Source organism: Spermophilus citellus (genome assembly GCF_964194105.1).
Source record: "Spermophilus citellus genome assembly, chromosome: 1".
Classification (NCBI taxonomy): domain Eukaryota; kingdom Metazoa; phylum Chordata; class Mammalia; order Rodentia; family Sciuridae; genus Spermophilus; species Spermophilus citellus.
Genome location: NC_138182.1, coordinates 136,528,463 through 136,542,378, shown reverse-complemented (window position 1 = coordinate 136,542,378; position 13,916 = coordinate 136,528,463). Strand labels below are relative to the sequence as shown.

The 13,916-nt window shown below is 38.2% G+C and overlaps 1 protein-coding gene across 4 annotated transcripts in view; it reads left to right on the top strand.

Moving 5' to 3' along the window:
* Positions 1 to 13,916, top strand: part of SGCD (sarcoglycan delta) — a 392,094-nt gene that overhangs the window by 175,940 nt on the left and 202,238 nt on the right. For all 4 annotated transcript variants that reach the window (XM_081281121.1, XM_081281122.1, XM_081281120.1 and 1 more), the window contains exon 3: positions 4,966 to 5,067. In XM_081281121.1, the coding sequence (XP_081137247.1) occupies positions 4,966 to 5,067 (102 nt within the window). The remainder of the gene's footprint in view (positions 1 to 4,965; positions 5,068 to 13,916) is intronic.

Sequence of the window (13,916 nt, the reverse complement as noted above, 5' to 3'; positions counted from 1 at the left end):
AATAGTGATAATTTCAGTTTTTCTTTTCCAATATTTATGCCTTTAATTTCTTTCGTCTGCCTAATTGCTCTGGGCAATGTTTCGAGAACTATATTGAATAGAAGTGGTGATAGAGGGCATCCCTGTCTTGTTCCGGATTTTAGAGGGAATGCCTTCAACTTTTGTCCATTCAGAATGATGCTAGCCTGAGGCTTAGCATAGGTAGCTTTTACAATGTCAAGGTAGGTTCCTGTTATCCCTAGTTTTTCTAATGTTTTGAACATAAAGGGATGCTGTACTTTGTCGAATGCTTTCTCTGCATCTATCGAGATTATCATATGGTTCTTATCTTTAAGTCTATTGATGTGGTGAATAACATTTATTGATTTCCGTATATTGAACCATCCTTGCATCCTAGGGATGAATCCTACTTGATCATGGTGCACAATTTTTTTGATGTGTTTTTGTATTCGATTCGCCAGAATTTTATTGAGGATTTTTGCATCTAGGTTCATTAGAGATATTGGTCTGTAGTTTTCTTTCTTTGAGGTGTCTTTGTCTGGTTTAGGAATCAGGGTGATGTTGGCCTCATAGAATGAATTTGGAAGAGCTCCCTCTTTTTCTATTTCCTGAAATAACTTGAAAAGTATTGGTATTTATTCTTCTTTAAAGGTTTTGTAAAACTCCGCTGTATACCCATCCGGTCCTGGGCTTTTCTTGGTTGGTAGTCTTTTGATGGCTTCTTCAATTTCATCCATTGATATTGGTCTGTTCAAATTGTGTGTATCCTCCTGACTCAGTCTGGGCAAATCATATGACTTAAATTTATCGATGTCTTCACTATCTTCTATTTTATTGGAATATAGGTTTTCAAAATAATTTCTAATTGTCTTCTGTATTTCTGTAACATCTGTTGTGATACTGCCTTTTTCATCCCGTATGTTAGAAATTTGAGTTCTCTCTCTTCTTCTCTTCGTTAGCATGGCTAAAGGTCTGTCGATCTTATTTATTTTTTCGAAGAACCAACTTTTAGTTTTGTTAATTTTTTCAATAGTATCTTTTGTTTCAATTTCATTGATTTCCGCTCTGATTTTAATTATTTCTTGCCTTCTGCTACATTTGCTGTTGTTTTGCTCTTCCTTTTCTAGGGCTTTGAGATGAAGTGTGAGCTCATTTATTTGTTGGTTTTTTCTTTTTTTGAGGAATGACCACCAGGCGATGAATTTTCCTCTTAAATCTACTTTCATTGTATCCCATAGATTCCGATATGTTGGGTCTGTATTTTCATTTATCTGTAAGAATTTTTTGATTTCCTCCTTTATGTCTTCTGTAACCCATTGATCATTCAGTAACATATTGTTTATTTTCCATGTGTTGTAGGATTTTTCCTTCCTTCTTTTATCATTGATTTCCAGTTTCATTCCATTATGATCAGATAAAATGCATGGTATTATCTCCACCCCTTTATATTTACTGAGGGTTGCCCTATGGCATAATATATGGTCTATTTTTGAGAAGGATCCATGTGCTGCTGAGAAAAAAGTATATCCATTTGATGATGGTTGATATATTCTATATATGTCAGTTAAGTCTAGGTTATTGATTGTGATATTGAGTTCTATAGTTTATTTATTCAACTTTTGTTTGGAGGATCTGTCCAATGGTGAGAGAGGTGTATTGAAGTCACCCATAATTATTGTGTTGTGGTCTATTTGATTCTTGAACTTGAGGAGAATTTGTTTTATGAATGTCGCAGCACCATTATTTGGTGAATAAATATTGATAATTGTTATGTCTTGTTGGTGAATGGTTCCTTTTAACAGTATATAATGACCTTCTTTATCCCTTTTGATTAACTTAGTCTTGAAGTTGATTTTATTCGATATGAGGATGGCGACCCCTGCTTGCTTACGAGGACCGTGTGTGTGGTATATTTTTTCCCATCCTTTCACCTTCAGCCTGTGTATGTCTTTTCCAATCAGATGTGTCTCCTGGAGGCAGCATATTGTTGGATTTGTTTTTTTAATCCATGATACCGGCCTATGTCGCTTTATTGGAGAGTTTAAGCCATTAACATTCAGAGTTACTATTGATATATGGTTTGTAGTTCCATCCATGTTTGATTGTTTATCCTTTTTTTAAAAAAAAAATTTAGTTTTTTTCTCCATTATTATCTTTCCCCTCACCCTCTGTCTTTACTGAGGCACTTCCCACTGATGGTTTTGGTTATTGTTTTTCATTTCTTCCTCGTGTAGTGTTTTGCTCAAAATGCTTTGCAATGCTGGTTTTCTGGCTGCAAATTCTTTTAACTTTTGTTTATCATGAAAGATTTTTATTTCGTTGTCATACCTGAAGCTTAATTTTGCTGGATACAGAATTCTTGGTTGGCATCCATTGTCTTTCAGTGTTTGAAATACATTGTTCCATGACCTTCTTGCTTTCAGTGTGTGTGATGAAAAATCCGTTGTTAACCTTATTGGTTTACCCCTGAATGTAATCTGTCTCCTTTCTCTTGTAGCTTTTAATATTTTCTCTTTGTTCTGTATATTGGATATCTTCATAACTGTGTCTTGGCGTTGGTCTACTGTGATTTTGTGTGCTCGGTGTCCTGTATGCATCTTCAATTTGTATATGTATTTCCTTTTTTATTTCTGGAAAGTTTTCTGTAATTATTTCATTCAGCAGGTTACTCATTCCCTTGGTTTGAATCTCTGTACCTTCTTCTATCCCGATGACTCGTAAGTTTGGTTTTTTTATGTTATCCCATAACTCTTGGATGTTTTTCTCGTGATTTTTTACCAGCCTTTCTGAGTTGGCTAGACTCTTTTCAAGATGATATATTTTGTCTTCATTATCTGACGTTCTGGCTTCTACTTGCTCCACTCTGTTAGTGATACTCTCAATTGAGTTTTTAATTTGGTTTATCGTTTCCTTCATTTCTAGAATTATTGTTTGAATATTTTTTATAATCTCTATCACCTGATAAAGATGCTTAACTTCTTCTTTTATCTGTTTATGTAATTCATTCTCAATGTGTTCTTTCGCTGCTTGAATTTGCTGTCTTGTATCCTCTTTAAGGTTCCATTCCATCTGTCTAAGGTGTTCCTTGAGTTCTTTATATGACCATTTTTCTGATGACTCTAGGTCCTCCTGAATATTTAGGCTGTCCTGCATTGTTTGTACTCCTTTTCTTCCTTGCTTTTTGAAGCTGCTCATGTTACTTCTTGTTCTGTTTGACTGATGAGTTACTGTTTACTCCTATAAATTTATTTGATGCTTGGGAGGAAAGGTATTAGACGGGAAGGGAAGAAGTCACTAAAGAGAATGAGAGTAAGCAGGTAGAATTCAAGGAAGGGGGGATAAGATAATTGAAAAGAAATGAAAAGATAAAAGAAGAAAAAAATAGGAAATAAAAAAAGAAAAAAAATTTTAAAAAAATAAAAAAATTAAAATTAGAAGAAAAAAAATTTAAAAAATTGTAAAAAAAAAATTAAAAAAACAAGAAAGAAAAATGAAAATGAAAGAAAAACCCAAATCAAAAAAAAAAGAGAAAAGAAAAAAGAAAAAAAAGAGAGAAAGAAAAAAAACCAAAAATTAATAAATGCAGTCTGAGAGTTTGATTAACTTCTCTTCCAGTAGGTGGCGCTGTGCCCACCAGGCCAAGATTCTCCTGTCAATACGCGGGAACCAATCACTGTGCAGCAGCTCCTCCCAGACTGGGCGAGTCTCCAATCCTGAGTGCCTAGGGCCTCCTCTTGTGTCTAGTCACTTCCCACTTTTCCTCTAGCCAGGCCCCTCTCACGGGTGCCGCTCACCACAATACTGGCTACACGCCAGGTCTTCTGCTCCCGGGAGCCCTGTTTTCATGAACGACTGGGCACACTCTCCCAGTTTGCCATTCCATCAGACCCTAAGTTGGTAGAGCTTGGGGCTGAGAATCCTCAGCGAATTTTACTTGCCCTCCGGTAGCCACGCCCCCGGTAGCTGGTGCAAGAGACCTCAGCTGTCAGCCCTGGTGGGAGCGGTAGTTCTGCGCCGCGGGTCCCGCACCACCTCTGATTCCCTCGGTCTGGCTATCGCACTCACGGGAGAGCAGGGAGGGGCCCTTAAGGTTTCCCCGATGTGTGGAGAGGGAAGGCTAGGGAATTACACACCTGTAGCCGCAGGTTTCAATGAAGTTATCTCCTCCACCGCAGTCTGATGACGTCAGTTCTCTGCCATGGTGGTATCTCTTGCAAATGGCGACAGTTCGTTTCCCTTTGCTGGGTGACCAATGCAATGGGTGGGTCTTTACTGTCTCTCCCAAGCCCCGTTTCAAACCTGTGGCCACTACCTATGAAGGCTCGGTAGGCATTTACCTCCGTAGGAACAGAAGGGCCGACCAGTTGTTTCAGCCGGATGGATTAGTGCTGAGTCTCAGCTGTTTGTCTGCGTGCGGGAAGCAGGCGAACCGGAGCTTGAATTCAGCCGATCCGGGCTCAGTGTGTGTTCTGAGAGGCCCAGACTGTTCGCCCCAGATCCACGTCAGCTCAGCATTGCCTAGTGATCCTGAGCAAACAGATTTAGGTTGTTTACGACTCCCTATGCCTGCACAGCTGAAGAGGTCAGAGACTTGATCTCTTCGCGCCCGCCGCCATGTTGGAATCCTCCCATCCTTCACTTTCTTTCCACCCACCTTCTGCCTCCGTTCCTCCTGCTCTAGTTAGCAATAAGTTCCTCCCTCTCCTAGCCAGTTAGTGACTAAGGGGCATTACAAGTTGCTTGAAAGAGAATTTTCTCAGAAGTGAGCAAAAGGAATAATCTGCATAATTGTATTGAACAATGCCTCCTCATATTTTCTGTGTTCATTTGGACTTCCCTCATTTTGCTCCTTCAAATATTAAAAAAAAAAAAAGCAATAACTTTGTTTCAATTTTTGACAGCCTGGGGTATTTTGAAATTTTGGCTAATCACATTTTCCCTGTTATCTCTGTGTCTCTATTTCAGGATGGAATGGGAAATTTGAGAATCACAGAAAAAGGTCTAAAGCTAGAAGGTGACTCAGAATTCTTACAACCTCTCTACGCCAAAGAAATCCAGTCCCGACCGGTAAGTTTCTGCTGAAAGAAGGAAAAATGATTTTTCCTCTGGAATCTAAACCCAGGAAAATGTATTTTGCTCTCAGCAAAGACAAACAAGTGGGGAGGAAGAGCTGATGAAGGTAATCAGATGGACTGGGATTCAAATCTGAAGCCTTGGGTTATAATCACAGCTGTGTTACTGGGAACAAGTGGAATGACTTCTCTGAGCCTCTTTCCTTTTTGGGACAGAGGTTAACAACCCTGCTAACTAACCGTAGAGACTGTATTGCACATTGGGTAATATAATAAATATGGAAAGCCTTAAATACTATACAAATACAAGATACTATTGTTAGTATTTTTAGTCAGCCTGGGTTGCCCCACACTTACAATCCCAGCTACTCAATGGCTGAAGCAGGAGCATTGCAAGTTTGAAACCAGTCTGTGCAAATTAGTGAGACCCTACCTCAAAAAGACTGGGGATGGCTCACCAGTAGAGTACCGTATAGTTCAGTCCCCAGCACCAGGAAATTAAAAAAAAGTTTTGATATTGTTTTTAATTGTCAAGTTTCCAAAGCCAGCTTTGGAAACACAAAACTAAAGAATTAGATTCTCATTTCTTGATTTTGTTTGGATTACGTAACCAGTGTTGGTTAGAATCAATTCATTATGACAAAGAATACTCTGAAATTATACTGACTCTCTGTGGAACAAGTGCCCTCATCTGGGAACCTTACTACTTTCCATGCATTATCATATCAGTATCCAATTCTTTGGGTTGGTCCAATGGGGTAGGAATTATTATTGTTCCATTTTACAGATTAGGTAATTAAAACTTAGAGAAGTAATATTGTCCAAAGCTATACACTTATGAAATATCAGGGTCAAAATTTCATTTCTGGGTATCCAATTCTAAAGCTTTTGTGTTAACCATGGTCTCCTACAAAAACCTTTACTTTCATTTAGTTTTTGTTTTTTCTTTTTTTTTTTATCATGATGGAAGTGATTCCTGCATACCTTGCTTTTAATAAAAGATATCATCAAAATTTATTGTAGGCATGTTTTTAGGTTTATTTGTTTATTTTTTTCTTTTGCAGGGCTGGTAGAATTTGCTTTTCTAAAAGGTTGCTAATGTATTCACTCTGCCCAGGATAGATCTATATCCACCTGCAAGCACAGAGTAACATGAAAGTATCCCAAAGCGTTATTTGCATTGTGTGCATTGATTAGCATAATTAATGAAATTCAGCAGCTTGGTGCAGTGGTTAATTTTATCTGAATGTCATCTAAAGTCCTGAATTGTATTAAATTGAGTGTAACTACTGAATTGCCAATAAGTTCACTTCCTGCCTTGGAAAAGAGAAGGAGCCCGAATATTTTTTTAAAAATCACTAACACAGCAAAAATTCAGCTACACAATGATGATTTATAAAATTAAGCTAGAATCCATTGTGCGTTGACTTGGGTACCTAGATACTAAGGGTATAGTCAGTATATTCACTGCTATGGAGGCATCTCTACCCTAGAAGAGTAACATGGTGACACTGTAAGGAAAACGAGCAGGTGCTATTCTGCTTTGGACTGAAGAGACAAATTTCAGGCATTTTAAAAGTACCTGTTATATGCGTTATCATTTAGCAATATCTAGTTCTGCCAATCTGGAAAGTTGGTTAAGGAAGTCATTTATTTGAATTACTAGTTGTTAATTAGTTTAGTAATCTTATCTGTATTAAGTATGTTTAACATACTAGTTTGGAGTAATCTCCTTGTGATTGCAAACTCGATGGCAAACTTTTTCTATAAAGGGTCAGAGAGTAAATATTGCAGGTTTCCCCCACCTCTGTTTTTACAACTAAATGTGAAAACCATTCTAGCTCAGGGACCATACAAAAATAGGCTATAGGCTATGTATGGTGTGCTACTGACTCTAATCTAAATTAATGATATTCCCATAAATATATGTGTGTTCTGCTTCAGTTGGATATGGTATGGGGAGTAAATTTTAAGATTATGGGTAAATTAATACATGTTAAGTATTTCTTGGTATAGAATCAGGGTCATAAAGGAATTAAGATATGTATTTTGGAAAACTTGAAACAATGCCTGGTGCTATGGACTCTGCATGAATTGAATTTAGCAAATATGTCAGCCGGTGCCATCTGTGAACTCAGTCAGCTGATCCCAACTCAGCGATCCACTACTTTGGAAGCTGTAAAAATGGTTTCAAAAACTTGCTTTAATGTTGAAAAATCAGTGAGTTCAATTCAAGTCACTATTTAAAGAAAATGCAAAAAGTTAGAGTTCACTTTTTTACATTGTTAATATTTTTTTCATTTCAAAAAATAAATAATAAAGTCTTTTAGACCTGTTTCTGATAACAAAATAAATCTTCTAACTGAACAAGGAAAACGACAGTCGTTCATTACACAATAAAACATCAGAAAGACCCATGAGCTCTACCTAAACCTCAGGTGTAAGTCCAACCCCCCCTCCTCCATTGCCTGCCCCCCTCCTTCCAGCCACTGTTCTCACCAGTACTACTATAGAAGGCTCCTTCCTCACTGTCGGATGCCTTTTTGTATTAGGGTTCTCTAAAGGAACAGAATCAACAGGAAGGGTAATTATTAAAAGGGGACTTATTAGGTTGGCTTACACAACCAGAAGCTGGATAGTCCACAGTGGCTGTCTGCAGGCTGGAGAGTTGGAAGAACCAGTAGCTGTGCAGTCCAAGAGGCTGAAGCCCCAGAATAAGAGAGATCAGTGGTGCTACCCTAGTCTGAGACTGAAGGCTTCTGGAGAATATGCTTTGGAAGGGTGAAGAAGTGAGAGTCCCAAGAAGCAATCAACAACCTATTCAAGAAGAATCAGCTTGCATCTGCTCCTGTTTCCTTGTTCTTCCAACTTTAATTCCATCCAAGCCATCATCCTATTGGACTGTGCTGCCCACTCTTAGGTAGGGTCTCTGTTTCAGTTGGCTATCCCACATGCCAGTCATTCCTAGACAGACCCTCATTGACACATCCTTTGCATCTCTTAATCCGATCAAGTTGGCAATTCAAATTGACCATTACACTCTTACTCAGCTTCCTTATCCAAGCTGTAGCCAGCATGGCCCACCTTCAACAAGTCTCATCCCTTTTGAAAAAGATTCTCCAGTAACTTCCCCTTGCAATTGTAATAAAATCCAAAGTCCTTACTTGTTAGAGTCTGTAAACAAGTCTGGATGGAGCCTGGCATTTTGCCAGGGGGGAGTGGTTTGTGAAGTAACGCCAGCGAGCCATAAGTGTGGAGATTCCTTATTGGTTGACTGCTGTATCTAGTTTATGTTAATTAAGATAAGCTGTGTAAAATGTATAAATACCTCTGTTGTCCTACAACAAACGGCTCCCATTCCTGCTGTATCAATGTACACAAGTTGTTCGTCACTCCCCAGTTATTTTGCTGCAGCCGGACTGTGGCACTTACTGAGGCTTATAAAATTCTTCATCCCATGTTTTCCTTGGAGGGCTCCTTCTGGTCACCCTCATTTTGGCTCAGATGTTTGGAAAAATCATCTTCACCTAGCCAAATATAAATGGCACATTGCTCTCCCCACCCCAGCATTATTGGCATTATTTGACATTCTCATTTATAATATAGATTTTGAAGGGAGGAAGATCCTCTTGATTTTGTCTACTGTATTTCCCAGCCCTGTTGCTGTGCCTGGCATATGATATATCCTCAGTAGATGTATGTAAATTGAATTTCCCTAAACTCTATTCGGAAGGCACAAGCACTGTTAACAACTTATCATATTTTTTTAGGCATTTCCCATGAATACATTTTTTTATTTTCTTACAAAACTGTTTTTTGACAGGTGAAGTGACACATGCCTGTAATCCCAGCAGCTTGGGAGCCTGAGGTAGGAGATTTCAAATTCAAAGGCAGTTTCAACAAAAGCAAGGTGCTAAGCAATTCAGTGAGACCCTGTCTCTAAATCAAATACAAAATAGGGCTGGGCATGTGGCTTAGTGGTCAAGTCCCTCTGAGTTCAATCCCCAGTATAAAACAAACAAACAAACAAAACTATATTTTGCTTACTATTCTGTATTTTCTCCTCCAAATAACATGTGAGTTGTAAATTTTCTTATAATATTTTAAATTCTAAGAGCTTTTTTGACATGTCTTGGCATGCAATGAACTACATATATTTAAATTGTACCATTTGAAATATATAATATACATGCTGACGCTATTACAATGGAGATAATGAATGCACCTATTACCCCTAAGGGAGTCTCCCTGCCTTTTTTTAAATCCCTCTGTCTAACCTAAACCACCCTACCTACTCCCTCAAGCACCCCCAAGCACCACTGATCTATTTTTCGTCCCATATATTGCTTTGCATTTTAGAACTTCAGATAAATGGAATGATATATGATGAGTATCTAAATACTTCCACAGATAAATTTTTCACATCTATCAAGTTCTTTTTGAAAAAAAATTAATAAACTTGAAAATTTTTATTTATGTATTTATTGCCTGCATTTGGTTTCTCAATTGGCCAGGGAGACATGAGAAGTGGTTCAGGACTTAAACCTTTAACATTTCCATTTTGGAGGACTTCAGAGTGCATAGAAGGAAAGAGAGCAACTAATTAGGAATGACAGCAAAGATAGAATTTTTAGTTCTTTGAAATGTTGCAAAAAGCGAAAACAAGGATTTTGGCATAGAAAAGTGAAAGAGTGAGAGGAGAAGGTCCCTTGCTTCAGTCTAGATGACCCCCTCCCTTCTCCTCAAGCCAGGGCTTATTGCAGCTGAAGGCAGTTGGGGCTCTGATGTGGAGGAAGGTGGGTGGGGCGACTGTGGCTGGAGGCCCTGGAAGGCGCCACTCCTACCATAACCTCCCACCAGCTCCAGGAACCTTCCACCTGCTGGGGGCAGCTCCCCATGCTCCACTCTTTCCTTTTATGCTTACTGCTTTTAGATGTGTTTGATTTCGATGTTTTGACCATTGCTTGTAGACCACCTCCGGAAAACTCTTCTCTGTAGGATTATCTGCAGTGTCATTTCTTCTTTGCAGATCACAGCTGCTGCTCCTATTTCCCAGGGCAACTCCCTCTGCTTTTCCCATGGAAAAAAAGATGAGTGTCCAGTTTAACAAGATTAGCCAGCAACTCTAAGAGAGGAGAACTAATGAAGCGACACTTGACTTCATTTCAGTTTTGTGTTTCACTGATCTGGGAGGAATTGAGATTAGTTAAGCAATCCTCACAATGTCCAATACCGTGTCTGATTTCATTATTGAAGATTGCAATTCTGGTCAAGTCACTACAAATTGATTAGTGTGATAGCAATCACTTAGGGAGGTAAATTAATGAGAAAACGTTCATCTTTATTTAAAAAAAAAATATTCATCTGGGAATTCAGTGAAAGCCCCAGGAACTTCCAGCTTCAGCCACATAAATGCACAACTTCTAAGTGGTAAAGTATCTAATTACTCAGAAAATAGCTTGAGAAGGATATGCACTAAATTAAATATCCTATGATGACATCCCAAAACAATCTTAGAAATATCATTCGAATGCCTTGGCCTGCACTTTGTGAAGTTAAGGGGCTAACATCCATGAAACTGTACTTGAATCACTACTTCAATGTGAATGTCTATCTTTTCAATTTCTAAATACAAATGTGAATTTTTGGCAGAATTTACTCATAGATTCAAAGAATAAGAAACAAGTGGAGCTTTAGGCACAAAGTGTCATTTTGGACAAATGAATCCGACATCCTCAGAGAAGTGTCTTCTCATGCTGCTGAAATCAGATGATATACTTTTGCACAACTTAATGTGAAGTGACAAAGGAAAGGAAAGGAGCCCTTAATGAGCTTCTACTATGTTCCAGGCCTATAGCAATAAGAAAGTTTCATAATGATTATATCCCTATTCTCAAACTACACTTAAATGTTGATATAGGCATCCTAACTTGTTGCTATATTCTGTTGAGAAGTTCAGGAGTGATGAGGGTTGAAACAGAAGTTGGAGGGAGGAATTTTAAAAATTATATTCGATGAACTATTATGGTTTGAATAAGTATCTCCCAAAGGCCCCTGTGTTGAAAGCTTGGTTCTCAATTCAGCAATGTTCAGAGGTGGGGCTTTGGGGAAGTGAATGGATCACGGGGGCTCTGACCTCATCAATGGATTAATCTATCGAGGGTTTCATAGCTGAATGAGTTATTGGGAGTTGATGGAAACTGTATCAGATGGAGCCTTGTTGTTGAAGGAAGGAAGTCCCTGAGAGTATGTTCTAGAAGGATATATCTTTGGCCCCTTCCCCCATCCTCTCTATTTCTCCACTGCCATGAGGAGAGCCACTCTGCTCTCCACATGCTCTAAGCCATGATGTTCTGCCTTTGGTATCCAACCAACAGTTTGCCTCACACCCTATTTTTCTTTTAAAATTCATTTTGTCTAACATTTGAAAATCTGAAGGCATTACTTCTTTAAAAATCTGCAATTTCTAATTCTCATGAAAGATAAGAAGTTCTGAAAGAGTGGCTTGACAGGGGTGGAGCTGAGTAGCAGCTGCCCGCTTTTGATGAGGCATTGTTTTTCATAGTCCCCACTAGTCCCTAGTGTCTCACACCCACTGATCAATGCATTTGCGTTGTGCTCCTCTGAAGTTCCTTGTAGATGCAGACTTTGGATTATAGGATAGTGGGAGGTATATAACCCATGTTGCAGAACTCAAAACTCAGGCTGACTTTTAGGATTTATATGCACTCCTATTCATTTTCCCTTCCTTCTTATTTATTTATATCCCAGATTTTCCTATTAGTTTGGTTCCTATGAGTGCCCCCCTACCAGCTTTATTGAGATACAATTTTCAAGTAAAAGTTGCATATATTTAAGGAGTACAATCTTAATAATACTGTGATATGCACACTTGTGAGATGACTTCCCCATTCAATCTAATGAGCATATCTATCTCTTTACGTAATCGTGTGTGTGTGTGTGTGTGTGTGTGTGTGTGTTGAGAATACCTAAAATCTTTTCTCTTAACAAATTTCAAGCATACAATACATTATTAACTGTAGTCTCCAATACTGCATGTTAGTACTCTAGACATGGTCATATTATAACTAAACTACTTTATTGACTTTAGTCTCCATGTTGTTCAGTACTCTAGAACCTGACTGTATTGTAACTAGAAGTCTGTACCTTTTCTCCTTATCTCACATCTGTTAGGATGGCTGACTTCATCTGGTGTAATTTGTAATTCTCATTTAGTTTAAGCACCCTGCCCTTCTAAACAGTATTTCTAAGCTCAAAGTTCTTAAGATTCTACAATAGAGTGAATTCAGTATTTCTCTTTCTGTGCCTGGACTGGTTCATTTTAAGTATTGTAGGGGTGCATTAGGCATCTTTGCATTTCATTCATCCATGTTTTCAATCATGACAGACTTCCTCCTTTTAAAACCCAAGTAGTCTTTCATTGCATGTCTGTTTCTTTACCCATTCCTCTATAAATGAATACCTGAGTTGATTCCATGTCTTGGTAATTGTGACTATTACTGTAACAAACACTTGAAGTGCAGACATCTGATTGAGGTAATGATTTTATTTGCATTGGATATGCACCCAGAAGGGGAACCACTGGATCATACAGTAGTTCTCTGCAATATTCCATAATGTCTCTACCAATTCACATTCCTACCAACTATGTTTGAGGGCTCCCTTTCCTCTGCATCCTTGTGATACTTGCTATCCTTCTTCTTCTTGATGATAGCCGTTGTAACAGATGCGAGATGATGTTGCATTTTTTATTTTTATTATTTTATTGTTGGTTGTTCAAAACATTACAAAGTTCTTAATATACCATATTTCACAGATTGATTCATTTGCATTTTCCTGATGATTAGTGATGTTGAACACTTTTTTGTGCAGCTGCTGGCTGTTGGTTTGTATGTCTTCTTTGGAAGAAATATCTGTTTGGGTTCTTTGCCTGTTTTTTAATCAAATTGTTCACTTTTTGCTGTTAAGCTGTCTGGGTTGCTTATATTTTAATAGTAAACCCCTATAAGATACTATATGATTTACACATTTTTTCCCATTTCAATAGATGGCCTTTTCATTCTGTTGATGTTTGCTATGCAGAAACATTTTAGTTTAATGTAGTCTTACTTATTTATCTTCTGTTGCTTTTGCTTTTGGTATCATATATCCCCCCCCCCCCAAAAAAAAAAGAGTCATTGTCAACACCAATGTCCCAAAACTTTCTCCCTATTTTCCCTATTTTCTTCTAGTAGTTTTATGGATTTAGGTCTTAGATTTGCATGCTTGATTCATCTTGAGTTTATTTTGTGTGTAGCATAAGGATCCAATTTCCTTCGTTTTCTTCTTTTCTCTTTTTGCATGTGATTATCCAGTTTTCTGCTCCCCATTTATTGAAGAGACTTCCTTTCCCATCATGTGTTCTTGGAAACTTTATTAGAGACTACTTGACCCTCTATGAGTGGGTTTATTTCCAGACTTCCTGTCCTGCTTCACTGGGCTATGTGTCTTTTTTATGCTGGAGCCTTACTATTTTCAAAACTATAACTTTGTAACATAATAGGAAATCAAGAAGTGTGGTGCTTTTACCTTTATTCTTTTGGTTTTGGAATTGTGAGCATGCTTCAGCAAGTGATGGCAGTTTGGGACTTTCAGGAGACTGAAGCTGTTCTTCACCCTGAGCTTCCTAGCACACACCTCCTTGAATCCCTCTACCCACTAGAGCATGATCTAGGGAAAAAAAGCAGACAGGGACAAGAAAATGAACGTTTGCATTATGCATACTGTGCACAAGGCAAAAAGCATGCAGAAATCACGTGAGATGGCAGACATGCAAAAGTTTCA